We start from the raw sequence: 23,663 nt of genomic DNA, 5'->3' as shown, positions 1-23,663 counted from the left end.
AAGCACGGTTTCCTTAACAATTCTCACTATGTAAATATAGACATTGCAGATTGAGGCTTTAACCTTTAAATATCCAAGACCATTGGGATATAAGAACGATGCTTTTCAAACATGTATCTATTGAAACTATCTTATAAAAATGACAGAACTTTAATCCATGCATATGTGTACTAGTAGAAATTGACCGCTGGGTCTGCCTCTGCTTTTACCTCATGTTTGTTCTGCCAACACGTCTGTACGTTGTCTATAGCCATCAGTTATTTTACCAATGGTCCCAAATTAAGGGTTTCTTTGTTTTCTTCTCAGAGTAATAAACAGTCCGCAACCTCACCTTCCCACAAAACATGACATCTGGGTCATAATGTGTGACAAGACTTTATTCTCTTAAATACAACAGACTTGATGTTGGGGGGGAAGCATGCAGCACTGTAACAAATGACACATTCCTAGAGATCACCAAAAGAAAAGAATGCTGAAAGTACTTTGATTTCTGAGCAACTTTCTTCAACATTCATGAGAATCAGTTTAATCACAAGTCTTTGAAAAAAATCTAAAAAAGGCAAGACCTAGTGCGGGTAAGTCACATGAGTATCTTCTAATTATTTTAAACCAAATACATCGGCCACACTTAACATAAGTCGGTTGCTTCATCCTCTAATGCTGCAAATGTAACGGTCTGAGATGCAAATGGTGCATTTAAGCATGACTAAATATCAATGGCGTCCAGGGATACTGACAGTATGTTGTACTGGCCAACTACCGTATGTCTTGACATAAAGGTGGCACAAAGTTACCGATAGCAAGGGGGTCACAGAGAAAGGTCAAGACAGGTCAAAGGTCGTGTCAGAGGTCAGATGCAGGTCTTGGTGTCGGTTGGTCTGTCAGGGTCAGGAGTCAGTGTCATGACAACAGTCGCCTAGGAGACAAGAAGCTGCAGAGAGTTATCCAAGGGGGAAGAGACAAGCAAGTGAGTTTTCGTACAGACTTTGTTAACGGCATAATTTACCAGTAAACTTAACTTAATCAAAGGGCTGAAAAACAAAAATAAATCTTATTAATTAATATTCTTTACTTCACAATAAGCAGTTATCAATATACTGGTAACAGAAGAGATTGCAATGAAGATGTCTCATTTTGAACTGCAAAGGAAAGTTGTGAGCGGTTATGTCCAAGTCCATTGCACCACATTATGTCATAATACAGAAACATTGGTTTGAAAAGGACAAAATTCATAGTTTTGTCTCTGTTCTTGTACAGTACATGCAAGTACTGTTATGTGAATTATGTCATCTCTTATTGGAAAAGAAAGCAACTACAATTTCCTAAATATAAAAAAAAAGAAATAGTTATTGTTTTTCCACAATTTGTTGAATATTATCCATGTCATCGTGACAAAGCAATCAGTTCTTTAAAGTAAAATACAAAATTGGTAGAGGTTTGGATTGTGTACCGTGGCCATGATTTAACTCCAAATACTGACGTTATAAATGAATGCAAACAAAGAATATTATTTCTGCAAATGTCTAAAAATACAAAACCTGATATGTCACTCTTTTAAAATAACAATGTCAACTTAATGTTGATTTTACTCATTTTAATTTTAATTAGATCTTCAAATAAATGTAGTAAAATCAACAGGAAGTTGACTTTTTTAATGCCATGTTATACCATTTTGAATGGCAGAATCTGCGTTGTTTACGTTTGATTATGTGCTAAAAAAAATAGTGACTGCAAGACCTTTCACTCAAATTAATGGGGAGACTATTTTAGATTATCCAACTCTTCAAGCCACTATCGAAGATGTCTTGCCAATAATTGCCGTCACATCATGTCAAGGTAAATACCTACCAAGGCAAACCTCTACCAAAGTGTATGGACTTTTTTGCTACTTTCTGACTATAACCCTTTTTATTCAATTCAAACAAATTGGAGTTCATTGCAACATCATTTCATTGACACAGCGATGAAAAATAAAAAATATCAAACGGTGAGGTTTCTACAAAACACTACTGATGCATTCTGTCAGATCCAGTTCATATGCTTTTATAGAAATCAAGAACCCATTTGGCTAACATAAATACATAAAAATCAGATCCGTCTTAAGAGATTAATTAAAATATGCTGCAAAGAAATGTAGTTATTCACTCTGCATGTGGAAAAGTTTTGAAAACAGTTTGAGAAGGTGTCTAAAATGTAGGAGAATTGTGTACAAGTTGGGGGGCACTAAAGTAATTATTGGAGAATAGTGCTGTTAGAATGGAATTCAGGAATCGAATATAATTCGAATATGAAAAAAAAAGTGTAATCTTCGAATGTTGAAATTGCCATTCGAATGTTGTTTTAAATGTTGTTGTTTTTTGTACTGAGTAACGAATCTAATGAAGACTCCTTTCCTGACCTACCGATGTGAAAACAAATGCTTCACTGCACACAGAAAGTTAATAATGAACGTCGTCGCTGCCACGCCAGTGACACCACCCTGTGTTGTAAACGCTCGGCCGCTCGCCTGTGTGTCTGGTCACGGAGACAGTGACAGACCAGCGCAGAGGCAGGCAAGACTCACTCCCTTTCCCCCATAAAGTTCACTTGAAAGTTAAGTTTAAGAAACTTTCATAATTATGACAACAGCTAAAGTTATTATGTAACATGTTTAATCCGTCCGTCGCTACAACGTGGGCTCTTCACGTCAGCTCTTGGGATGGAGAGCCCGTTCTCGTTATGAAACGTACAGGCTTCGGAACGGTGGCCGGATCTTGCTATGATAGTAAGTACCATCCATCTAAAAGTAGCTACTACACACCCACGTAAGTGAGAAAGAGGGTAAAGTACAGCCGCTTACAAAGCGACGCAAACCAGCAAGAGTTTCTACATCACCTGCCATGTTGTGAAAATGATCATCGCCAATGTGGACTGTGCTCGGAGGTTCCCACACACAAAAGCTTAAAACCAGTGAAAATTAAGAGGTATTTCCACTCACCAAACATCCAGATCACACTGATAAACCAGTGGAGTTTATTCAATGTACTGTTTTGAGAGGACGAACTGCAGGGCCAACGTCGAAAGCCACTGGCCAGGTTACTCGACGAGGTGCGTTTTTTCCTCGGTAAGAAGTTGTAGCCTAATATTACTCTCCTCAGCCCGCCATCAAGCCATAACCCTTAACCAATATAGTTGGTTTCACTATTTTGTTTAGCCTGTTATTATAGCATTTGTATGTGTGCTGTGGGTGTTTATAATTGTACAACTACACATTATTTTATATACATTATATCAAATATTCGAATGTTAAAAAAATAAAGCATTGAAATTTGAATGGGAAACTAACAGCACTATATGTATCTTATATGACAATTTACCTTTTTCTTAAGGTACCAGCATTTGCCTCTGTAAGGCAGTTTAAAATATTAGCCTGAGCTATCAAATGGAAAATCAATTCAGCAGACAATATAAAACTCACTGATTTTAAGGACTTTTAAAAAGCTTCGATTTCAGGAAGCATTTTTGCCCATGTGCTCCTGTATATTCCCTACAGTGTAGAGCCTACACTGTCCTGTGGTGTTGGTTGTAGTAGGTGTGCAGTACTTACCCCCTGGCTCTAATAGGTTCGAGGACGTTTGTGGGACTCCTCTCTGGGAGGGTCGGCCAACATCACCTTCATTCTCACGCCGTTAATCACTCGTCCATGAAGAGCTGCCATAGCATCATCTGCACACTAAAGAGAGAGTTTTAACTGTTACAACAGATCTATCAATGGTTCTTGTTAATGCCAGACCATGTGCTGGTAATACATTACTAGTCATTTTGTTGGCCAATTTATTTATTGTATTTATTTATATGATTTATATGATTTAATCATGCCAGTGATTAGGCATTTTTAGCCTATTGACTATGACACATTTCTAGATAATCCACCACACCAAATGTGCTGTTATTTTTCAATACAATTTCATTCACCAGAGGAGTTCCTCGTCGACAGTAATGATGCCCTCGTTTTATCCAATCACTTCCCCAAAAATCATGCTTTTATTTGGTTAAAGTCCTTTTGAAGCTTAACTTAAAATGACTGGCTTGTTGTTTTTAATCGTCAATCCTCAATTTCTCTATCAGATCTTGCACCTGCGTGACTCACCTGTTTCTCGGCATACTTCATATATCCCACCTTCCTGCCTGGAACCAGATGCACCTCAATCAGAGAGCCATATCGACTTGAGACAAAAGGGGGGAGAGAGAATTCTTAATTGGCTAGACCATTTGTTGTTTACCAGCCTTAATTACTACGCATTCAACTAGGGATGTCCCGATCAAATGGTTTCTTTTTACCCCTGATCGAGTCCCGATCTGATCTTATTTTCTGAGATATTACAGCTGCACACTTCCAAGTACATTAAAGGAATTGTTCAGTAGGCTACCGACTAGCTGATTTCTCAGTCACCAATTTTAGGAATAGTTTTTAACTTTTCACACAGCTTGGTTTCTGTTCAAGCAGAGACAAAACACCACGGCAGGTGCAATAACAAACACAAACATAAAACAAAATCAACTAGTCCTTCAAGTCTGGCAAGCTCATCTGCAATGATCTGTACAAGTTGAGATAATATGGTTCATACATGCACACTGCACACTGCACAGCATGTCAAAACAGCCGTAAAAAGTAAAACAGCAAGACAATGGCAATAATCATCTAGACAATTTCAGTGTGATTGCCCCAATGCAAAGTGGACAACACTTGAACAGTGTTAGTAGGATGAGCAGTGACAGTGTGACTTTGTGTTTGTGTGAGTGCTCCCTTTATGAAACTAACTTCAAAGCCTGTTCTCTAAACCTATGCAAACTACTGTGTCTGCACCTTCAAAGAGCAAACGTCCATTTGTGGAATACATTGCACAAGACAGATGCATCTGCCAAATGTAGTCGAAGTATATGACTTGATTAAACTAACTGAGTGACATGCAAGGGGGAAAGATCTGATTTTACTGCATGCATGCTGAATATATGACAGCTCATGTACAGTAGACTGAGCACAATGGGGTAAAATACGGTACTTAAAACATGCTTTGATCAGACTGAAAAATCCCTAAATTCTACAGAAGCTAAGTTACAATAGACAAATTCAATCTGGAACCAACAGTTTTGTAATGGAAAACAAATAAACACAATTATACAAACTGTAAAGGACTAAAGACATGCAAATATCTACATTAAAGTGTGATTTTATTATTTGTCTAATAGAGTATGAATGTTTTATATTTTATGGAGAGAGTGGTTATAAGTTTACCAGTAGACATCCTCCAGCACATCCAGGGGCAGCGGAGAAGGGGTGAACACAACAAACAAACGCTCCTTCACCTTGCTGTCAGGTGCAGCTAGCTTCTTCAGAGAAGGCAAGGATACGTCAGTTTGAACCCGGGGCATGGGAGCAGCAGGAGTGAAGCCCTGGAGGATACAAACAACTTCAAGTTCATTATCTGCGACATTCATTTTCATTAAACTTCAATACAAGGTACAAGGATGGACCATATTTACACAGAATCAAATTTGCTCTTATGTATGACCAGAGCAAAATTGCCACCATGTGAATATGGCCAGTATTAACAACATGAAACCAGAGTTCTCCGTCTCTTCTGATTAATCACTTAAACATTTCATACTGTTGCAGAGAAGGCCTGAAGGACAAACACACATACCTGTTAGTCATTAATCTGGATCTAGTTTCCTAACTTTACCACTGCAACTAATAGAGAGAAAGGCCTTGGGAACCAAAGTTCCCTTGATGTACTAGTACACCCCCTGGACATGTTGCTAGTGTGTCGCAGGGACTTACCCCCAATCCAACCAGGAATGCTGAGTCTCAAACCCTTTGGTAGCTTCCAATAAAATGTGTCTTGAATGATCAGACAGTGATTGCTCAGGCATTTTTGCATAAAACTGAAACAAGATTTACATTTGATTTAAATACGATTGCATCACTACCTCTGGAGAGGGTCAGTGACAGATTTTCTCGCATTAGTAGTAGCATGTAAATGTAATCCAATTCACATGAATATTCTATATCCGGTTTATCGACAGATTTCTTGTGGGGAAGGTAAATGTGTGTTTACCAGGGAAATTTAACTGCTACAGCCTAAGGCAAACTATGTGGCTAACCACACCAAACCCTGCCTAAACTTAACCACACTAAAGGCCTTTGCAGACAGGGTGAGATTTTTTGCACGGAAAAAACGGACAATATCATTTTTTAAATGAACACATGGTTCTCAATGACCTCATGCACACCGGCTCCGAATTTACCGTGCAGCGATGCAATGCAATGCGGTGATGCGTTTTTTTTTCCAATCGAACCCAGTTCGATTTGCGCGTCTTTTCGCATGCGGTAAAAACGGATTGACTAATCGCACCCTGTCTGCAAAGGCCTTAACAGCGCCTATATTTAATAAAAATGTATTAATTAAACACATACCTAAACTTACGCATACTAACAGTACAGTACCTTGCCTTAACTAAAATGTATTACAAAAAATGCATGTTATATCCACATTTACCAGGACATCTACAGCTTTACCCTGGTGTGCTGTAGTCTGTATACATTTACCACCCCCACTGAAAGTCTATAGAAAAAATGAAAAAGATAGTTTTACCAACCCACTGGGAAATGTACAAATTTAGAGCTTGAAGGATAGTCATGTGCACATTCAAACCTCAGTAGGCGCTGCATAAAAAGTGAATACACGAAAGGGTACAAGAGCATATCCACACACTGTCATTAAATATACCTTTATTTCCGTTTCAACCTATTTGGAAAAAGATGTGTGGTGTAAATGTAATCCAGCAAAATATATGGATATAATCTGGACACAAGGTGCAAATGAATGTAAGGTGTAAATACTAAATAGGCCTCAACAGTCTAGATTGTAAAGATAAGTATTTTGAATTCTTGCCTGGGAGGATTTCATCTGGCTGGAGGAGGGACCATTCCACACCGTGGACATCATCTGTGCTGCAACAAACTGCATGGCCATACGACCTACCGGACTAAATACACAAGGAAACATGCTATATCAACAGTATTAAACACAGATTATATCATTCCTATGCATCCGAGCATGAAAAGGTTGTTCCAGACCCATTAAAATATCTATGCTACAAAATGTACACTACCTACTAGAATAGACAATACACAGACATAGATATACGTAGGCTTAATATAAAGTTCAACTTGCAGCCCATCATGTTCTACCGGTCCCTTAAGACGGAATCCCTGCTTGGCCAGGGGAGATATTGCTTGTGACCTCTGGGCAGTAGAAGTACTACTTGTCAGCCAGTAGGTGTCCTACCCAAAACTACCCATCAGATTGACTACCCATCAGATTGCAGTGTCTGAGTTAAGTGTACTTCTCCAATCTATTTGCCCCCTTTAAAGTTCTTCTTGCCCTGCCTAGGAGGGTGCCGACAGTACTTCGCTAGGCTGTACTAGGCTGCACTACCGTTGGCGGCAGTGCAGTGCGTAGATTTCTCTCACAATTCAGTGTTTCCACTTTTCAGATTTTGTTTTATCGATCGGTCATTATCACCACGATACATGATTTTTTTTCTGAATTATAACTTTTGTGTGTGCGTGCTTGCGTGCCGTGCGAGTGTGTGTAGTACTTTCTACCATGTGTGAATCTGTACCTTGTGCGGTCCTCTCCATCATCAATGAAATTTACAGCCAATCTGTTGCCAGGTGGATATTCAAACCCATTTAGCTTCTCTTTAGCATAGACTGCAGATCCAAGGTTGTTGTAACGAATCACAGTATGGCCTGGGGAGAACATATGAAATACAAAGTGACTCAGCAGCATCTTATAGTGTTACCACTAAAGCTATAAATGTGAAGCACTTGCCTAATGCAACATGGATAATGGCAGCCATCAGCTTACAGAGGTAAACAAAAACTATTATTCTGGACAAGACAAATTTCTTCTTCTTTTTTTACAATCATAATTTATTTGCAGGGAAAAGCAATACTTATATTAATTTTTAAAAGCTCTGTGGATGTATTATTCACTTTTTATTTGTCTACATATGTAAAGATTCATTATATCAATGTCACCTTTAATCTCCACCTCTAACCAGCATTTACTCATTTTCTCCCTTCAATATTTTTGTTACGGTGGAATACATCACAATTCAATTCATGTAAATAACTGGTGGCAAACAAAACAGCTGAGTGAGTGAGTGAGTGAGTGAGTGAGTGAGTGAGTGAGTGAGTGAGTGAGCATTGCTAACCTTTGCTGAGTCCATAGGAGTCTCTCTGGAGATCACAGTAGTCCATGCCGGGGATGAGGTCAAACAGAGCATAGATCTGTTCTTGGGTCACCGGCACTCTCGGTGATGACACCATTAGGCAGCGTGTGATGACATCACTGGAGCGGTAGTCTGTCGCTGGGTAGCTGTTGGGGTCACCACCACCTGGCAGGCGTCAATAACGCAACAGAAACTGTTAAATGGTGCCTTTGGAATTGTATAGCTTTGTATTTCTCTTCTCAGATACAGATATTCATAAACGCACAAGTAATGAGACCCTGAAAAATTACCCCAATCAATGCTTTCAATGAGGAAAACATGGTAGCTTCAAGACAAAATAAACTTTTATTCTCTACAGTGTCAAGTGCTTGAAGAGGAATAACCAGTGGATACATCAAAGTTGTTCGTGCAACAGATTCACACAGTCTGAGACAATAATGGAAACTATCATGCTGGAAAAAGCTGTTACACCATAATTATGATCTATGCAATGCTGTAAATCCAGACCTCCATCACCTTTTGCAATTTTACTAATAATTGTTCCATTGTGAATTTGTCAAAGTTCCGCAGAACAGTAACCCCAGTTGTCACAGATAGGCCACTAATCTCAGTATAACCATATATATTTTTGCCAGACCCAAGAGGTCGGCCTACATGAGGCTTTGTCCGTCCCCATTTCGTCCAGACATGGGCAAAAAAGACCTCGTCTGTCCCCCTTTCGTCCATACATGGGCATAAAAGGGACAGACAGGGGGTCGGCCTAGTGGTGAATGGGGCTACATGAGGCTTTGTCTGTCCCCCTTTCGTCCATACATGGGCATAAAAGGGACCTCGGTCTGTCCCTTTCTTCTCCCTTTCGTCCATACATGGGCATAAAAAGGGACACAGGCTTAGTGGCCAAGCTTAGCGTGACGTAGGGCTCTGATCTTATAAAGTGGTTTGTAGGTGTGTTAAGTACTAGGAATTTATCCTGTTATCCTATCCTGGTCTCCTGGTCTTGTTTTAATTCAAATAACTTGTAATTAAACAGTTACATCATGATGCATACCCATAGCAAAGGGGTAGGCATTAAGGACTCCATCTCCACCCATGTGGTCAGCTCTATTGCCTCCAGAAGGGTATTCTCCCTCTGCCGCTGTGGTTCTGGTGCGAGGTTCTGCCAAGATAGCCCTGTAACCTGTCAAACAAAGTGGGAAATTTAAAGTCTTTAAAGACTCAAAGCTTATTTGGCAGGTATGTGCTAATGTATAATTCGGCAACACTACATGGTTTTCATCAAGTAAGCGTCATCTGACAATGCAAAAGCCTCACTGATCATGATTTATACATTTCTTTTATAACTACCTTTGTTCTTGGTGGTTAACACATATACTGCCAATCCCGAGATATCTCGGGACATTAAATCCACCCGTTACCTGCGTATCCCGAGATATCTCGGGATCGTCTTTTTATGTGGTTTAATAACGAAAAAAAAAAAATGTTGTACCATCCTTGATTTTTTTTTTTCCCCCATGACGCTTCCGACCCATCCTATGAGAAAATTTCCGACAACCGTTTCCGGTTCGTTTTTTATCCTGAAAAAACAGTTTTTTCCTGGTTTTGGCTAAAGATCATGGTTTTCACACGGTTTAAAAAACGAATGGTAAGCTCCGGTTGTATTTTCTTTTCTTTGATCGACGAACGGTTATCCTCTTTGTGTTTAAAAACGATCTGATAGCCGATCGGAGGCTAAGCTAATCTAAGATGGCCGGTGGGGAAACGTCACAGCCACGTCACAGCCAAACGGATATGACGTTTGCAGCCTCTTTTACCGGTTGATAACACAGAAGAAGAAAAAGGAAAAAAAGTGTAAACATTATGAGGGCTCGTACGTCCGTCGTTGCTGTTTATAAACACCATCCGATCGCGGATTTTAATGGATATATTTTTTTTGTGAACGGTTCAAAAGGCTATAAAACTCAAAAACGCTGGCAGTGGGTGAGTACCTTATGAATAAACTCTGGCAGGGAATGTGTTAAAGATTAAAAGTTTCTTTCTGAAGAGGTATTACACATAAAGCCTTATTCAGATGGAACTAGTTTTTCAGCTCAGGTTTGAGGTGTGCGGTCTAACATTGCACCTCTGATTTCACTAATCCATCTGGACAGCTTTACATCCACAGATGAGAAGTGTCATTCTCCACAGACCACAGGTGTTTGCATGCATGGTCATATGATGAAATAACAATAACAGCTGGGATGTTTCACAACTAGTGAAACATCCCATCCAGAGGGCAATAGTACACACAGCATTACCTCTGTCACAATTCTCTATGGCGACGGCAGCTTGGGAGGGCTTGTAGTATCTGACGTAGCCAAGACCTTTACTTTCACCTGTAAACTTGTTCTTTATGATGACACAGTACTCTATATCTCCATAGTCCTAAGGATAGAGAGAGGGAGAGAAAGATAATTTATTCTGAAGTTGTTTAATGTTCCCATGACTCTCATAGTCTTCATTTTACAAGGAAAAAGAAACTGTAAAAGAGATCCAAACAGAGAGGATGTCTACATAATGTAAACCAGGGGTGCCCAAAAGGTAGATCACAATCTACCAGTAGATCATAAAGGCTGTTCAGGCAGACCACATGCCCCTAAAAAATACTAATTAAAATATTTTTTAAATATTTATAAACAAAAATCACAAAACTCCACTTTGTTTGCAAGTGGGTCAGTAGAACGTCAGTAGCATTACAAAGTTACATAAAAATCCACTATTTCCCATTCCAAGTGCATTTGTCTTATACAGTATGCAACGCCAGCGCTGCTATTCCAAAGCCCGCTCAGGTACATTTTTAAAGTATTTTTAGCAATGGAATCATTATTGTTTTGGGTGGATAGATATTGTTGACCTGGTCATTTTAAACGTAGTTCTCAAGTCCAAAAGGTGTGTGTACCCCTGCTGTAAACAATAATTAGTCTTGCTGTGTGGCCAGCTGCTCCTTTCAACTCATTACCACACTGCAATGTACACAAGCATTTTACAGCTTCTGTACTAAGCTTGGTGGTGGATACTGAAATACTATATGGTGAATCCAAATGTCAGACTATTGCAGACTTTGGTCTTATGTACTGTGACGAATAAAGAGCTCAGCATCATTACATAAAGTCAATGCACTCATAAGATGCTACTCGGACCTCACTCAATACCTAAATCTAAAAACATGCTTCCTTAACATTTTTGGGCAACCCCAATAGCAGATCAATTTTGGGTGAAATCTGCACCCAAAGCAAGAGACACTCTGGAAGTATGAATGAAAGCCTGCATTAGCCCCGTTTTGGACTTGATGATTTTATTTGAATCGTTAAGTCTGCTAAATGGACATTTCGGGGACATTCAAATAAAGAAACAAAGCAAAAACAAGGAAAATAAACAAGAAAATTAGGCATCTTAGCTATAGTACTTTGAATGTGTCTTTGAGGTCCTCCTCTGAGAAGGTTTTGGGAATCATGACGAAAATCCTGGTCAGTTCCTCATCCTCCACGTCTCGGTGTCTGGCTGAGGAGCGCGACTGGGCGATAAATACCTAAAAGACAAGAAAATAATTGTCAACTAGGGCTGGGCAAAAACACATAAGTGTTATCACGATATCTACAGATCAAATGTTGATGTTCAATACACAGTATTTCAATATCATGATGCTTTAATTAATCTTTTTTTTTTATTGCACATGCAGTTCAACCATGTACCCCGATGATTTAAATGTCAGGACTGTATTCAGACTGCTGTAGAGGGAGCAACCGCTAAACTTCCTTCAAGTTAAGGCAAATCTGAGTTTAATATCCGGTCCAATACATAAATACTGCAGCCCCAGGTGGTTAAAGGAGACATTACATTTCCCAGTTATATCCTCGGGTGCAGGACGTTATTGCATTTATTTGTGTTATTGCATTTATTTGTGTAGTTATTTGCATATGGGAATTAGTTATGTTATGCGATTATGATGTGGGGAGTTATGTGAAGGTGTTAAGAGTTGGTTTCTGTTGCCGTGTTTGGAAACTGTTGTCCACCACAAAAGTCATTGCCATATTCCTCTCACCACCAGGCTTTCATGTCATGGTGGCTACTTCTTGCTGTCATGGCTACTTCTGGCTGTCATGGCTACTTCTGGCTGAGCAAAGCTTGACAAAAGTATCAATAACCAAATAAGTATTAACAGTCATCCTCGTTTTCAAATGTTACTGATTCTTCCTATATCCTAACTAAACGCTATTTGATGGACGGGATCATAGTCCTGACTAGCTCTGGTTCAGAGCGTTAGTGAGTTCCCTAGAGGGAACTCACTAACGCTCTGAACCAGAGCTAAGTCCTGACTGGCTGACTCCTGCAGGAGATGCCGTCACTCAGTGACAAAGCTATCATTTTATCGAGTCTGACTTACTGGAGTATTTCCAATTTTCTGTACTTTTACTTCTACTCCACTACAAATATACTTTTACTCCACAACAATTATATGAAAACTTTAGTTATTAGTGTACATTTACTCAAGTACATTTTTAATTCCGGACTTCTACTTGTAACAGAGTATGTATACATTGCAGTATTAATACTTTTACTTAGGAAAATGTTTTAGTACTTTTTCCACCACTGCTTGTTCCACCCTTTACAGCAACCCACCTTGATGGGTTTAGTTCCTTCCATCAGAACCTTGCCGTGCATCTCCTCCATGGCCAGGCAGGCATGGGAGGACTTGGCGAACTTGACATAGGAGACGCCTTTCGACTCCTTGGTCTGTTTGTCTTTGACCAACCAGACCCCCTGGATGTCCCCGAACACGGAGAAGCTGTCTCGGATCACATCCTCCGACACGGACCGACTGGTGACCAGGAAGAGTCGGCTGTTGGGAGGCTCGTCCAGGTTTTCAGGGCCTTGTTTGGAATAGTCGTCCATCTTTGTTTGCCGGGGATCAGAATCACTATCCATTCACCGCCTCAGAGGATAAATAAGGAATCTTTCTGTGCTCTGCTAAACCCTCAAAACTCCTTATTGTTAAATAATAATACTCAAGCCTAATACTCACCACCCAACCCCTCAACGACACTACAGTGTCGGTAAAAAATAAACAATCGCGGTGCAACCCGGATACAGTTGAATAGTGGGTGGGGTCTCTAGACCAGTTGTTCCCAAACAGTGGGTCGGGACCGATTTGTGGGTCGGGGACACATTTTCATGGGTCACGAGTGAATATCCCATAATCTTTTGTTTCCTAAAATGTGTCATTTATTACTATTATTTTGATTTGATTTTCCAATAGATTTCTGCAAAACAAATCACAAATTAGAGTTGAACAGAGAGAGAGAGAGAGAGAGAGAGAGAGAGAGAGAGAGAGAGAGAGAGAGAGAGAGAGAGTGAAAATGGGAGGCAACAAACTGGAGTTAAAAGACCTCTGAAAGTATATGTCAAAGAAATGTAACTTACATGCTATGCTGTACGTCGTTGCCATTCACATGCCACGTGGCTGTTGCATGTGGATGTGCACGTATGTTCGTGTACAGTATGTTATACTGTGCTGTACCATTGCAATTAATAAACAGGTTTCTGCACATCTAGGGATGAACGCAGCACTCTTTACATCATTTTTTATTATTCATTATTATTATATTCTAACAATACAGGTCTTATAGGTATATTGTCTAGTTTGAGACACTTCACACTCAAAGTACACTTTGAGACACTTTCATTTGACAAATACTATAAATAAAGGTTTAATGGCAACATTTGGACAACAAATAGGTCTCTCTCAACTCCAAGCATACAGTAGCCTACATACATTTATTTATTTATTTATTTGTTTATTTATTTGAACACCCGGATTCAACACCACAGGGCATCACAAATGCCATCAGTACAGGCAGGGGACCTTCAGCAGAGCAATGAGGATCTCTCTCTCTCCTTCACAAAGCCATCAACTACGAGAGCTACCATAATAGTATCGCTGATATATAGCTGATATGATGAATAAAAACTATTGATAACTAAAAAAACTACGAGAGCTACTTGAAGAGACCCTCAACATCTTTGCTGCCTGCGATGAGGATCACACTGGTCTTGCATGAAACCAACACCGGGGATGCTCGCCCCATCCATCTTCGCAGACAGCAACTTCCCTTAGCAGAGAGGGCAACAGCGGAGCGAAAGGAGCAGGAGATGTCATAGTTAGGCATCATCGAACCCTCCAACAGCCCCTGGGCTGTCCCAGTCATTCCGGCCTGGAAGAAAGACCTCAACCTCGTGGCCCCACAACGAAGCCACTCTTGACCACATTGCAGGCTCCAGCTGGTTCAGCTCATTTGACCTCTGCATCAGGTTTTGATAAGTTGCCTCAAGGCCCTTCCCAAGACCGCTTTCTCCATCAGGCAACACATTTATCTGCAATGCCACAACCACTTTCGAGCAGTTAATGGAAAGGGTCCTGGCTGCTGTCCCTCATCTGTGATGAAATACAGCATCCCTGGGCCATGTGGACAGTGGTGAAGGGGTTGCCGCCAATGCAAACAAGGTTGATAACTATCAAAGACTGGCCAGCACCCCGAAACCTAGGAGAGTTGCAGTTTTCTGGATTAGGCATCATACTGTCCATGCTCTGTTCAGAACCTCCTCTACATCCCAAAAGTGATGGGCTGTTAAGAGTTGTCCGCACCCTTACAACCCAGCTCTCCATTCTCTCTGCCTGCTGGCATTATTACAATATAAGAAATACCTACTATACAGTATATACCAACCTCCATGCTATTGCCCTTCTTTTCTTTTATCTTTGTGCTTGTCAAAAATACTTCATGATAAATTGGGTGGATGGACACCGTGATTGCCAATTTCTCCTCCATGATATGTGTGGGAAGAAAACACTAGCAGAATTAAAAAGCAGTTGCAACTATGTACCGTGTACATTAATCAGCACACACTCTATATTCCTCTGAATGGTATGTTCAAGAATCTATTTTATTGTCACATCACAGGTTTACAGGTGTAAAGACGTAGGTGAAATTCATTTTTGTGTAAGCTCCATCATTTGTTGTTTTCAGGAAAGAAAGAAAATTGTACAAGAAAAATCAAAGATATCTCCATATACAGTATACACAGCATAAAAAAGCAGCAGGTATGTACATGAGGTTAGACATAAGGTGCAAAAAGTAGCAGCACAACGGCAGGTCCACATACTGTAAGAAGGGAGTCTGCATAAGTCAAAACTTTCCTGGTAAAAATCCACATAGTAGATCCACAAAGGAAAAATAATCAGCATGGGGACCAAATCCACACGAAGGGACATATGGAAAAAGAGTCCTTCAAAGGAAAGTGTTCCATTGTGGCAGGCCAGCCTGGTGACAGGCGGTGTACAGGCCTTGTTCAACAGTCTGATAGCCGGATGGAAGCTGTTCAGTAATCTAATGGTCTTGCCCTTGAGATTCTGTCACCACTGGAACATGTAACATTATAATAGCTGTCATATGATGCAGGCTGTACCTTGTTGCGTCAGAAGCTTGTGATTCACATATCAACACGTCAGAGCGAGAGAGAGAGCAAATGCACAAACTTGACGGCATCAGATTCTCTAGGTCATGTGATTTTGTTATGTATCGTGTTAACTAACAGGGGTATCTGAGGTCAATTTCTTCATCAAGCCATTTTCATAGGCTGTATTTACATTAACAATTGTGTTGAAACCAGGCCTGGAATTTAGTCATTTAAAAAAAAAAACGGAAATGGGGGGTGACATGCAGCAAAGGTCGTCGGGATCGGGACTCAAACCTGCGACTCGCTGCCAGGCTACTTTAGAGCCTAGGTGCCTGCGGACGTCATTTTAGGAGCAAGGCCACTTGGCCTTTGGTGTTGTCCATTTTTTGAGGGCACAAAGGCCAAATGCCAGGGCAGGAAAGCCATCAAATAAAACATATAAAAAAATATTGAATTTAAGGATTTTAAATTGAATAAGTAGACTATCTGCAGTGAAATAAAGGAATAATGGTATTTACAATCTGATTCAGGGGAGTTAAGAATTCAGAATCTCTCCATAGACATTTGTTTAATCTTTTAGCTTATGCTGTGAGGAAGAATATTTTGTTGTCTTGGATTAATGAGAAACCACCAACAAAGAAAGATTGGCACAAAATAATCATGCAGTGCATGCCGTTGGAATTCTTAACCTGCCTACTACAACTGATGCCTTCTATAAAACATGGGACCCATATTTGCATTTTATTGGCCCTCAATTAGCTGACACTTCGACAATAGGGTTATTTAAAAGAAGCGATACCGCTAACCTTGATGTATAAGATCATTAATCCTTGTTTATTTATTTATTTTATTCTATTTAAAAAAAATGTTCCTAGTTGTTGGGGATATTAACACTGTTATTGTTTTCTTCTTGGTATAGTTATTCACCCATCTACAGACTGTCAAGCAAGCACAAAACAATGTCTGAGTGTGTATATAATGTTAGGTATGTGGAGTCTATATTTGTATCTGTGTCCTTTGTTTTGTAACGTCTAACGTGTCTGAGCTGAGCTGTTTGTTTGTTATGTTTTGTCTTTGTTCTAAAATGTATAAAATCAATACACATTTTATTGAAAAAAAAGAACACCCTTCAAACACCAACGTACCATCAAGATCTTTATACTTTCAAATTATTCATGCATGCTGCCAGTATGAAGCAGCCCACTACATCCACTATTTCCCCCGCCCCCCCCCCCCCCCCCCCCCCCCCCCACGTTTTATACTTTTTGAAATATTTAACTTTTATTTTTTGTATTTATCAAAGTAAAATATTAACATTAAATAATGGAGACTTCGATGTGTCCTTCAGTTAAACAACACATTGACGTGGCTATAAATCTCCTTACAAGGCCAGCATATAGCAGCAGGTGCTTTTCCACAATAGAAGAGGAATGCCGCGGCGCGTTCGGAACCTATGCTCGCTCCCTTCATGGGATCCTTTTCTTGTTGCTTCCTCAATTCTGATAGGCCAACGGCAAAAATAAATGTCTAATACTATTTTAATATTCTGTTTTTGTTCCTACACTCACGCACTTTATCTTTAACCCCCAATTCTCTCCTGGCAAACATGAACAGGGTGGCGAGGAAAGGTTTTGTGTACGATAGTGGAACCAGGCCCCGGGTGGACAGCGTAGAGTAGATGTGGAGGAAATAGACGACGCACGGCACGTGATTGGTTGATGACGCTAAAAGCCGGGGCCTCTAAGTACAGTGACCTTCTTTACGTCCGCTATCATAACGCTGCAGCACAGGATACCTACACACTGATTATCACTATACAAACACTTCTCACCAAGAGGTACGATTCTATTACTATCACATAGCTTTGCGTCTGCAACATTACCTGTGGGTTTGAAAGGGATTTAGATGTAAGATTATTTTTGTTTAAAGAAGAAGAGTGTTACAAGGTTGGGGATGCTGACTGACTGATTGAGCTAGCTAGATATTTGATCTGGTCCTTTTGAGGAATAGCAAGCTTGTCTCCTTTACCTAAACCTATGTTATGTGTCTGTTATGCAGCTTTACTCAGGGTACCTTGTGGTTGACTTTTATTTCTTAATGGTTTAATGGTCTGATGCTGGTGTATAATCCATCCCTGAATATATGAGGGTTCAATCCTGTGGATGATTCATGTAACGGCCACCGTTATATCATCTCTAACGGTGGCCGTTATCCAACGTTAGTTTCTCATGTCATGTGTCCTTGGTGGACAATGAGAAGGATGATGCATGCAGCCAGTCAGTCAGTCTGATTCTAGATAAACAGGCAGAGACATGCTTTATGAAAATGTGGTCCATCTGATGATCTACTGCAGCAGGTCCATGACTGTTAGGCTACTTACTCATTCACAGATCTCCATATGTGGGAATTGTAACTGTTATAGATGGTTATGTTATATATGTTCTTAATCACCCGTATAATCGGGTATATAGGTCTATATACTTTAACATGTTGCCCATAGCCTATGTCTAGTCTTTGTTTAAGTTGGAAGCATTAGCTTCGGTAGACAGACAGACAGACGTTAAGGATGGATGACATTAACATGAAACATCATTACATCAGATTACACACACATGAACGTGGATCCATAACAGCGTAGTTTTTGAACTGGCTTGCTGGCATCACATCTCTTTGACTTTGACAGCGAGGAATGTGGCAGCTTTCCATCCTCTGTAATGTGAACTCTCTCTGCTGTTGGGCTGTTTGACATTGATGTAACGGTAGCGCGAATACCAAAAACGCTCGCCCCAATACACAGTCACCCCGGGGCAATTCCGGCGACCTCGTAACCTCAGTAAACTATGCCTAAACCTGCGCTTATTCCTGAACGTAACATTTGTAAAACCATGCCTTATGATGCCTAAACCTAACCTTATTCCTGAACGTAACCTCAGTAACACTATGCCTGAGGCTAAACCTAACCTTATTCCTAAACGTGACCTCAGTAAACTATGCCTAAAACCTACGCTTATTCCTGAACGTAACCTTTGTAAAACTATGCCTAAACCTAACCTTATTCCTAAACGTAACCTCCGTAAAACTATGCCTAACCCTAAACTTATTTCTAGGGTTAGTATCCTCCCTCAGTTATTACTACAGAATACAAAAACCGCTGGGGGCGAGCGGTCCGCGGGAAAAAAAATGGGGGCGAGCGTGTTTTGGGCCGAGTTTTCTGGTTACCGTTAGGGCTGCTAGGCTAAGTTACCGTGTTTCATTGATGCTAGGAGGCTAGTGACGAGTCTCAGGGCGGACTGTACTGTAGCAGCCTGCAGCCCCCCGTTGTTGTCTCGGGTGTCTCATGGACGGTGACCTGAAATGCCTTCAGCATGGCATGATGACGTATACTTCGTCGGCACAAGGCGGCGTCTCAAGTCATGTCATATCATTATGGTCCTCTGACAAATCAGTCACAAGTTTTTACCAGCGTTTTTTACGAGTACATATGTTGCTGTTGTTTTTACATACATGAATGTGCATACATAGTTTATTGAATACATAAGTATGACTCAGTGGTGTTGTGTTGTTACTAGTTAGTAGTGTACGTGTGTTGTGTCGTCGTTACTCGTTACCTCATACGACCTTCACAATGTGGTGCACGGCCGGCGTCGTGAGGATTTGGAGAAAAGTCCTCTGTTTTTCGGCAGTGGTTGTTACCTTAAAGTGACCTTCATAAAATGGCGCCCAAATAGAGTACTGTATAGTGTATACACTGTTATATTGCTACACTAGACATTCTGATTAATTTTCATGCCAAAATGTATTTAGTACACCTGTTAAAAGGAATTATCCTTATCCTTATCCTAGTAAGAGTCAAAGAGAGGCTGTGTTGGAAATAATCTTGTTATACCTCTGACCAAATTGACAGCTGCTAAGGCAAGGAGAGCAATGTACCTGCACCAGAAGACAGAATTCCACTTTCATAATAATAATAATAATAATAATAATAATAATACTAATAATAATAATAATAATAATAATAATAATAATAATGCTTTGTAACATTACTGCAAATTGTACCAATTGGTTCGCTCCTATAACCTCTTTCTTTCTGGTGTTCTCTACAGCTGAGTATGGGAGACATTGGAAAAGGAAAGAAAGCTTTTGTCCAGAAGTGTGCTCAGTGCCACACAGTCGAGGATGGAGGCAAGCACAAGGTTGGCCCCAACCTCTGGGGTCTCTTTGGGCGCAAGACGGGGCAGGCAGATGGCTACTCATACACAGATGCCAACAAGAGTAAAGGTCAGTTGAAAGGGAGACTTTGGTTGGGGGAAAGAAATGTCTTTAATAGATGTTAAATGTTATTCATGAATGAACCAGAAAGTAGGGAAAGTGTGTGTTATTCTTAAGCGTACTGACACTATTAGGAATCTGAGTGAGCTGATAAAAAAAAGTCAGTGTTAAAAAATTACAATGGAGAAGAAAGGAATTATCCGCACACTGTGTCTCAGCTCCCAGTAGAACACTTTATTACAATGATAACGTTTCAACCCAAACAGGTCTGACACAAACAGGCTATATACAGAAACTGTTATATACAGAAACAGAGGACAGAGTCATTGACAGCTGTTGTAGTAATCAACCACTTCCACACCCACCTGATCTAAAGGCTCAGGCTAGCTACTAGCTAGTGCCATGCTGAGGACTTGCAGATCTGGGGAAAAGATTAATGGCAGTAATCTTTCCCCAGATCTGCAAGTCCTCAGCTGGGTTGTGCGACGATGTCGTTACATTTTTACATTTCCCTCCTTGTTGGTTTGGCAGGCATTGTGTGGGAGACTGGCACATTGATGGAGTACCTGGAGAACCCAAAGAAGTACATTCCTGGAACCAAGATGATCTTTGCTGGCATCAAAAAGAAAGGAGAACGTACCGACTTGGTTGCATACCTCAAATCGGCGACATCATAAAATGAAAAACTAATTCTAGAAAATATTTATTTGAATTTTAATATGTTTTTAGTCCCACATTTGCTGAACTACAGTTTATGTTTAGTCACTTGTATAAAAGGTTACTTGATACATTTACAATAAGCTTACACTTCCTCTTTCAGTGCAAAGAGGGATTTATTGTACAAGTGACACAACATAAATTACACTAGTTATATCTATAACTTCACAAGAAAACATTTCATCACATTATTTACTGTATGCCGCCTTTGATAGGTTTCTTGACCTGTCACTCATTCTGTTTCCATGACAACATGCAATCTAATACATTTTTGCTTGCAGAGCCAATCACGAACAACTTCATTTAAAAATATATAAATCAACTCAGTCCTAATGTAATAAATGTAAATTAACTGCGATACAGGTTTGGTTATCTTGAATTTGTTTATGGTTAACTGATGTTAAACTGTGGCTGTGAACAATTGTGAACCTTGTGGTCTGAGGAGAAGGCAGTGTCATGTTAAGCCTAGAACACTGGATCCCACATGGGGTCCAGTAGTCTGAACCCCACCATCATGATGTATCGTCTGCACTGCGCCCTGCTTAGCAGACTGTCATTTTTAAGCACATTTACTCCTATGTATTCACAAGTCGATACGATGGTTTGATGTTACTACGGGTGACATATTGCTGCCCTCTCCATGGATCCAACAAGTGTGGGTTATAAACACTACTAATGCCAGCCATAACACTACTGAGTTGCCCAACATTGTAAATGTCAAGCTGATATACTGTAGAATCACCTGTTAGCAATGGCACCAGTGTGGCTGTTAATGAACACTGCAAAAGCAAACTATCTATGGTACCATCCAGTGAATGAAGAATATTGTATTTACCTGGTTTCACAGGCCTGAAAGAGGACTGATTTTAACATGTTTTACTGTAAAAAAGAAAAAAAGAAAGAGAAAAGAAAGATGTAAAGTATTTTTGTCAGAGCTGCTTGCTGTCAAACAAGCAGAAATATGCACTCAATGAAGATTACAACATGGTAGCTATGTTCTGTTGTTGTGGTCTGGATGGATGAAGGATGAATAAAGATATGTAAATGAAATGTAAAAATGGTTATTTGTCATTTTTATGAGATAAATGTCACAGCCACAACGCATACTGTTCAATCCTCAGTGTTAATTTAACTCTGAGAATGTACAGATGCAACCAAATAGACCTGGAAAGTTATAGGTCCATTTTGTTACTTTTGTTCACTCTGAGTTATAATAATAATAATAATAATAATTATTATTATTATAATTTAGTCCTCTCTAGTGGTTGTTGGGGTATTGTACATTTGCAGATATTTGAATTGTTTTGCCCTCTGCATTTACCTTCACTAATTCAAACTGAGGATTTTAGTGTGTATAATTGTTCTTTAAGACTGTGACTCTTCAAAACTGTGTAAAATTACATTTGGCTTCTGCTTTCTTCAACTCTATATATTCCCGATATATAGAATACAAATATGTTCAGTCTACTTTCAAATGCTGTGGTGGAATATAGGTCATCTGAGGCTAGATTAGGGCTATTATTCCTCACTGACTGTGTGATAATAACACCAAGGTCAGTTAAACTGAAGAAAAAAAAATAAGTCATATGATACTGTCACAAACATACATGGGTGGGTGTGAGAACCTCATGAAGAAACTATTTGTAATCTGAGATACTTAATAAATTACATCCAGGCCATAACGGGTTAAGCTGGCTTTACATGAATGAATACAGCTCAGCCTGGTGTAAAGTCTGATTCACTGGTCTGATCACATCATGTGTATTTAGTAATTTCACTGCTGTGATTCTGTGATAGTTTATCTTTTGGTAAACTACCCAGCCATTCCTCCTATTTTCAATTATTTAATGTTTTCTTACACAAATCTTCATGTCTCTAAATTGTATGTATGTGAACTCAAGTCCCCTAAAAATACTGGGTTATTTTATATCCCTGCTGAGAATCACGCACCTCCAGTGAGGTATTATGTATATTGCATAATGCCACTACTACCCAAGTCTTTCTAGGAACTGATAAGGAGCCAGCCGGAGCCAGCCGTGACTTTGACACCGCTCTCCTTTTCCATTTGTTGACCGTAGAAAGCTGACTGGTCCGTAACAGATGAGTCCTCAGATAACCCCTCCTCTGTTGTGAGCTTGTAGATCTTCTATTTTTGGCACACAACACTTGCATGAGTATGAGTATAAATTAAACACTACTGAAGGACACCTAGCTGAACAACAAGGGAGAAGGTGGACATGTAGAACGTGTTTCTCTTATATTTCTAAGTTACGAGGGCAGGAAATGACCCCGAAACTGCTCACTTTGTTTTGCATGACATTTGTCCTTGTATACGGTATCTTGCATGCCATTTCCTTTATCCTTGCTGCTTATCATATTATAGGCCATGTGTTTGAGACCTATCAAGTCATAGGGTACTGGCTTTATTCAGGTTGAATTTCTTCCTGGACTGAAGGCTCAAATATATATATTTTGTCTATATGATATTTTTACCTGAGTGCCATACAAAACCAGTTAGGTGACTCATTCTTTGGATCACCGACTATATTGAACTGATTTTAAATGTTATTTCACATTAGGGTTGTATCCGTTTTGTCACTATATACATCCATATGGAACTTTTTCTGCACTTACATTTTGAAGGTGATAGGCTAAAATGGAAGTCTTGATCCTTTTTGCCACACACACACACACACACACACACACACACACACACACACACACACACACACACACACACACACACACACACACACACTTTTATTTGCAGTAACAACATACTGTTCTTTGAGGAACATAAAAGGAGACTGTCAGCTATATCCAAATATGATTTAATGTATACTGTTGTTGTGGTTATATCACTTACTGTAACTGTTTTGGTCTAAATAAAAAGACCCGATGCA

The 23,663-nt window shown here is 39.9% G+C and overlaps 2 protein-coding genes across 4 annotated transcripts; one reads left to right on the top strand and one right to left on the bottom strand.

Moving 5' to 3' along the window:
* Positions 1 to 362: 362 nt before the first annotated feature.
* On the bottom strand, positions 363 to 13,424 carry rbm45 (RNA binding motif protein 45). 3 transcript variants are annotated; one of them, XM_084075895.1, is made up of 11 exons: positions 12,940 to 13,424; positions 11,726 to 11,848; positions 10,578 to 10,704; positions 9,332 to 9,460; positions 8,266 to 8,448; positions 7,669 to 7,798; positions 6,936 to 7,029; positions 5,276 to 5,433; positions 4,130 to 4,205; positions 3,587 to 3,712; positions 363 to 931 (listed from the first exon to the last, which is right to left on the bottom strand). In XM_084075895.1, exons 1-10 carry the CDS (start codon positions 13,243 to 13,245, stop codon positions 3,596 to 3,598), a joined length of 1,443 nt encoding a protein of 480 aa, XP_083932021.1. In that variant the 5' UTR covers positions 13,246 to 13,424; the 3' UTR covers positions 363 to 931; positions 3,587 to 3,595. The 3 variants fall into 3 exon arrangements, with proteins under 3 accessions (XP_083932021.1, XP_083932020.1, XP_083932019.1); XM_084075894.1 differs by having other exon boundaries at positions 363 to 916; positions 12,940 to 13,423; XM_084075893.1 differs by having other exon boundaries at positions 363 to 3,712.
* A 4,072-nt stretch (positions 13,425 to 17,496) lies between these two features.
* Positions 17,497 to 21,797, top strand: LOC311058200 (cytochrome c). The gene is made up of 3 exons (XM_084075564.1): positions 17,497 to 17,611; positions 19,878 to 20,052; positions 20,575 to 21,797. The coding sequence occupies exons 2-3, from the start codon at positions 19,884 to 19,886 to the stop codon at positions 20,718 to 20,720; spliced, it is 315 nt and encodes a 104-aa protein (XP_083931690.1). The 5' UTR covers positions 17,497 to 17,611; positions 19,878 to 19,883; the 3' UTR covers positions 20,721 to 21,797.
* Positions 21,798 to 23,663: the final 1,866 nt, after the last annotated feature.

The sequence above is a fragment of the Gymnoscopelus microlampas genome (genome assembly GCF_963454915.1).
Source record: "Gymnoscopelus microlampas genome assembly, chromosome: 13".
Classification (NCBI taxonomy): Eukaryota; Metazoa; Chordata; class Actinopteri; order Myctophiformes; family Myctophidae; genus Gymnoscopelus; species Gymnoscopelus microlampas.
The sequence above is the reverse complement of the archived record's forward strand: the minus strand, read 5'-3'. Positions and strand labels throughout refer to the sequence as shown.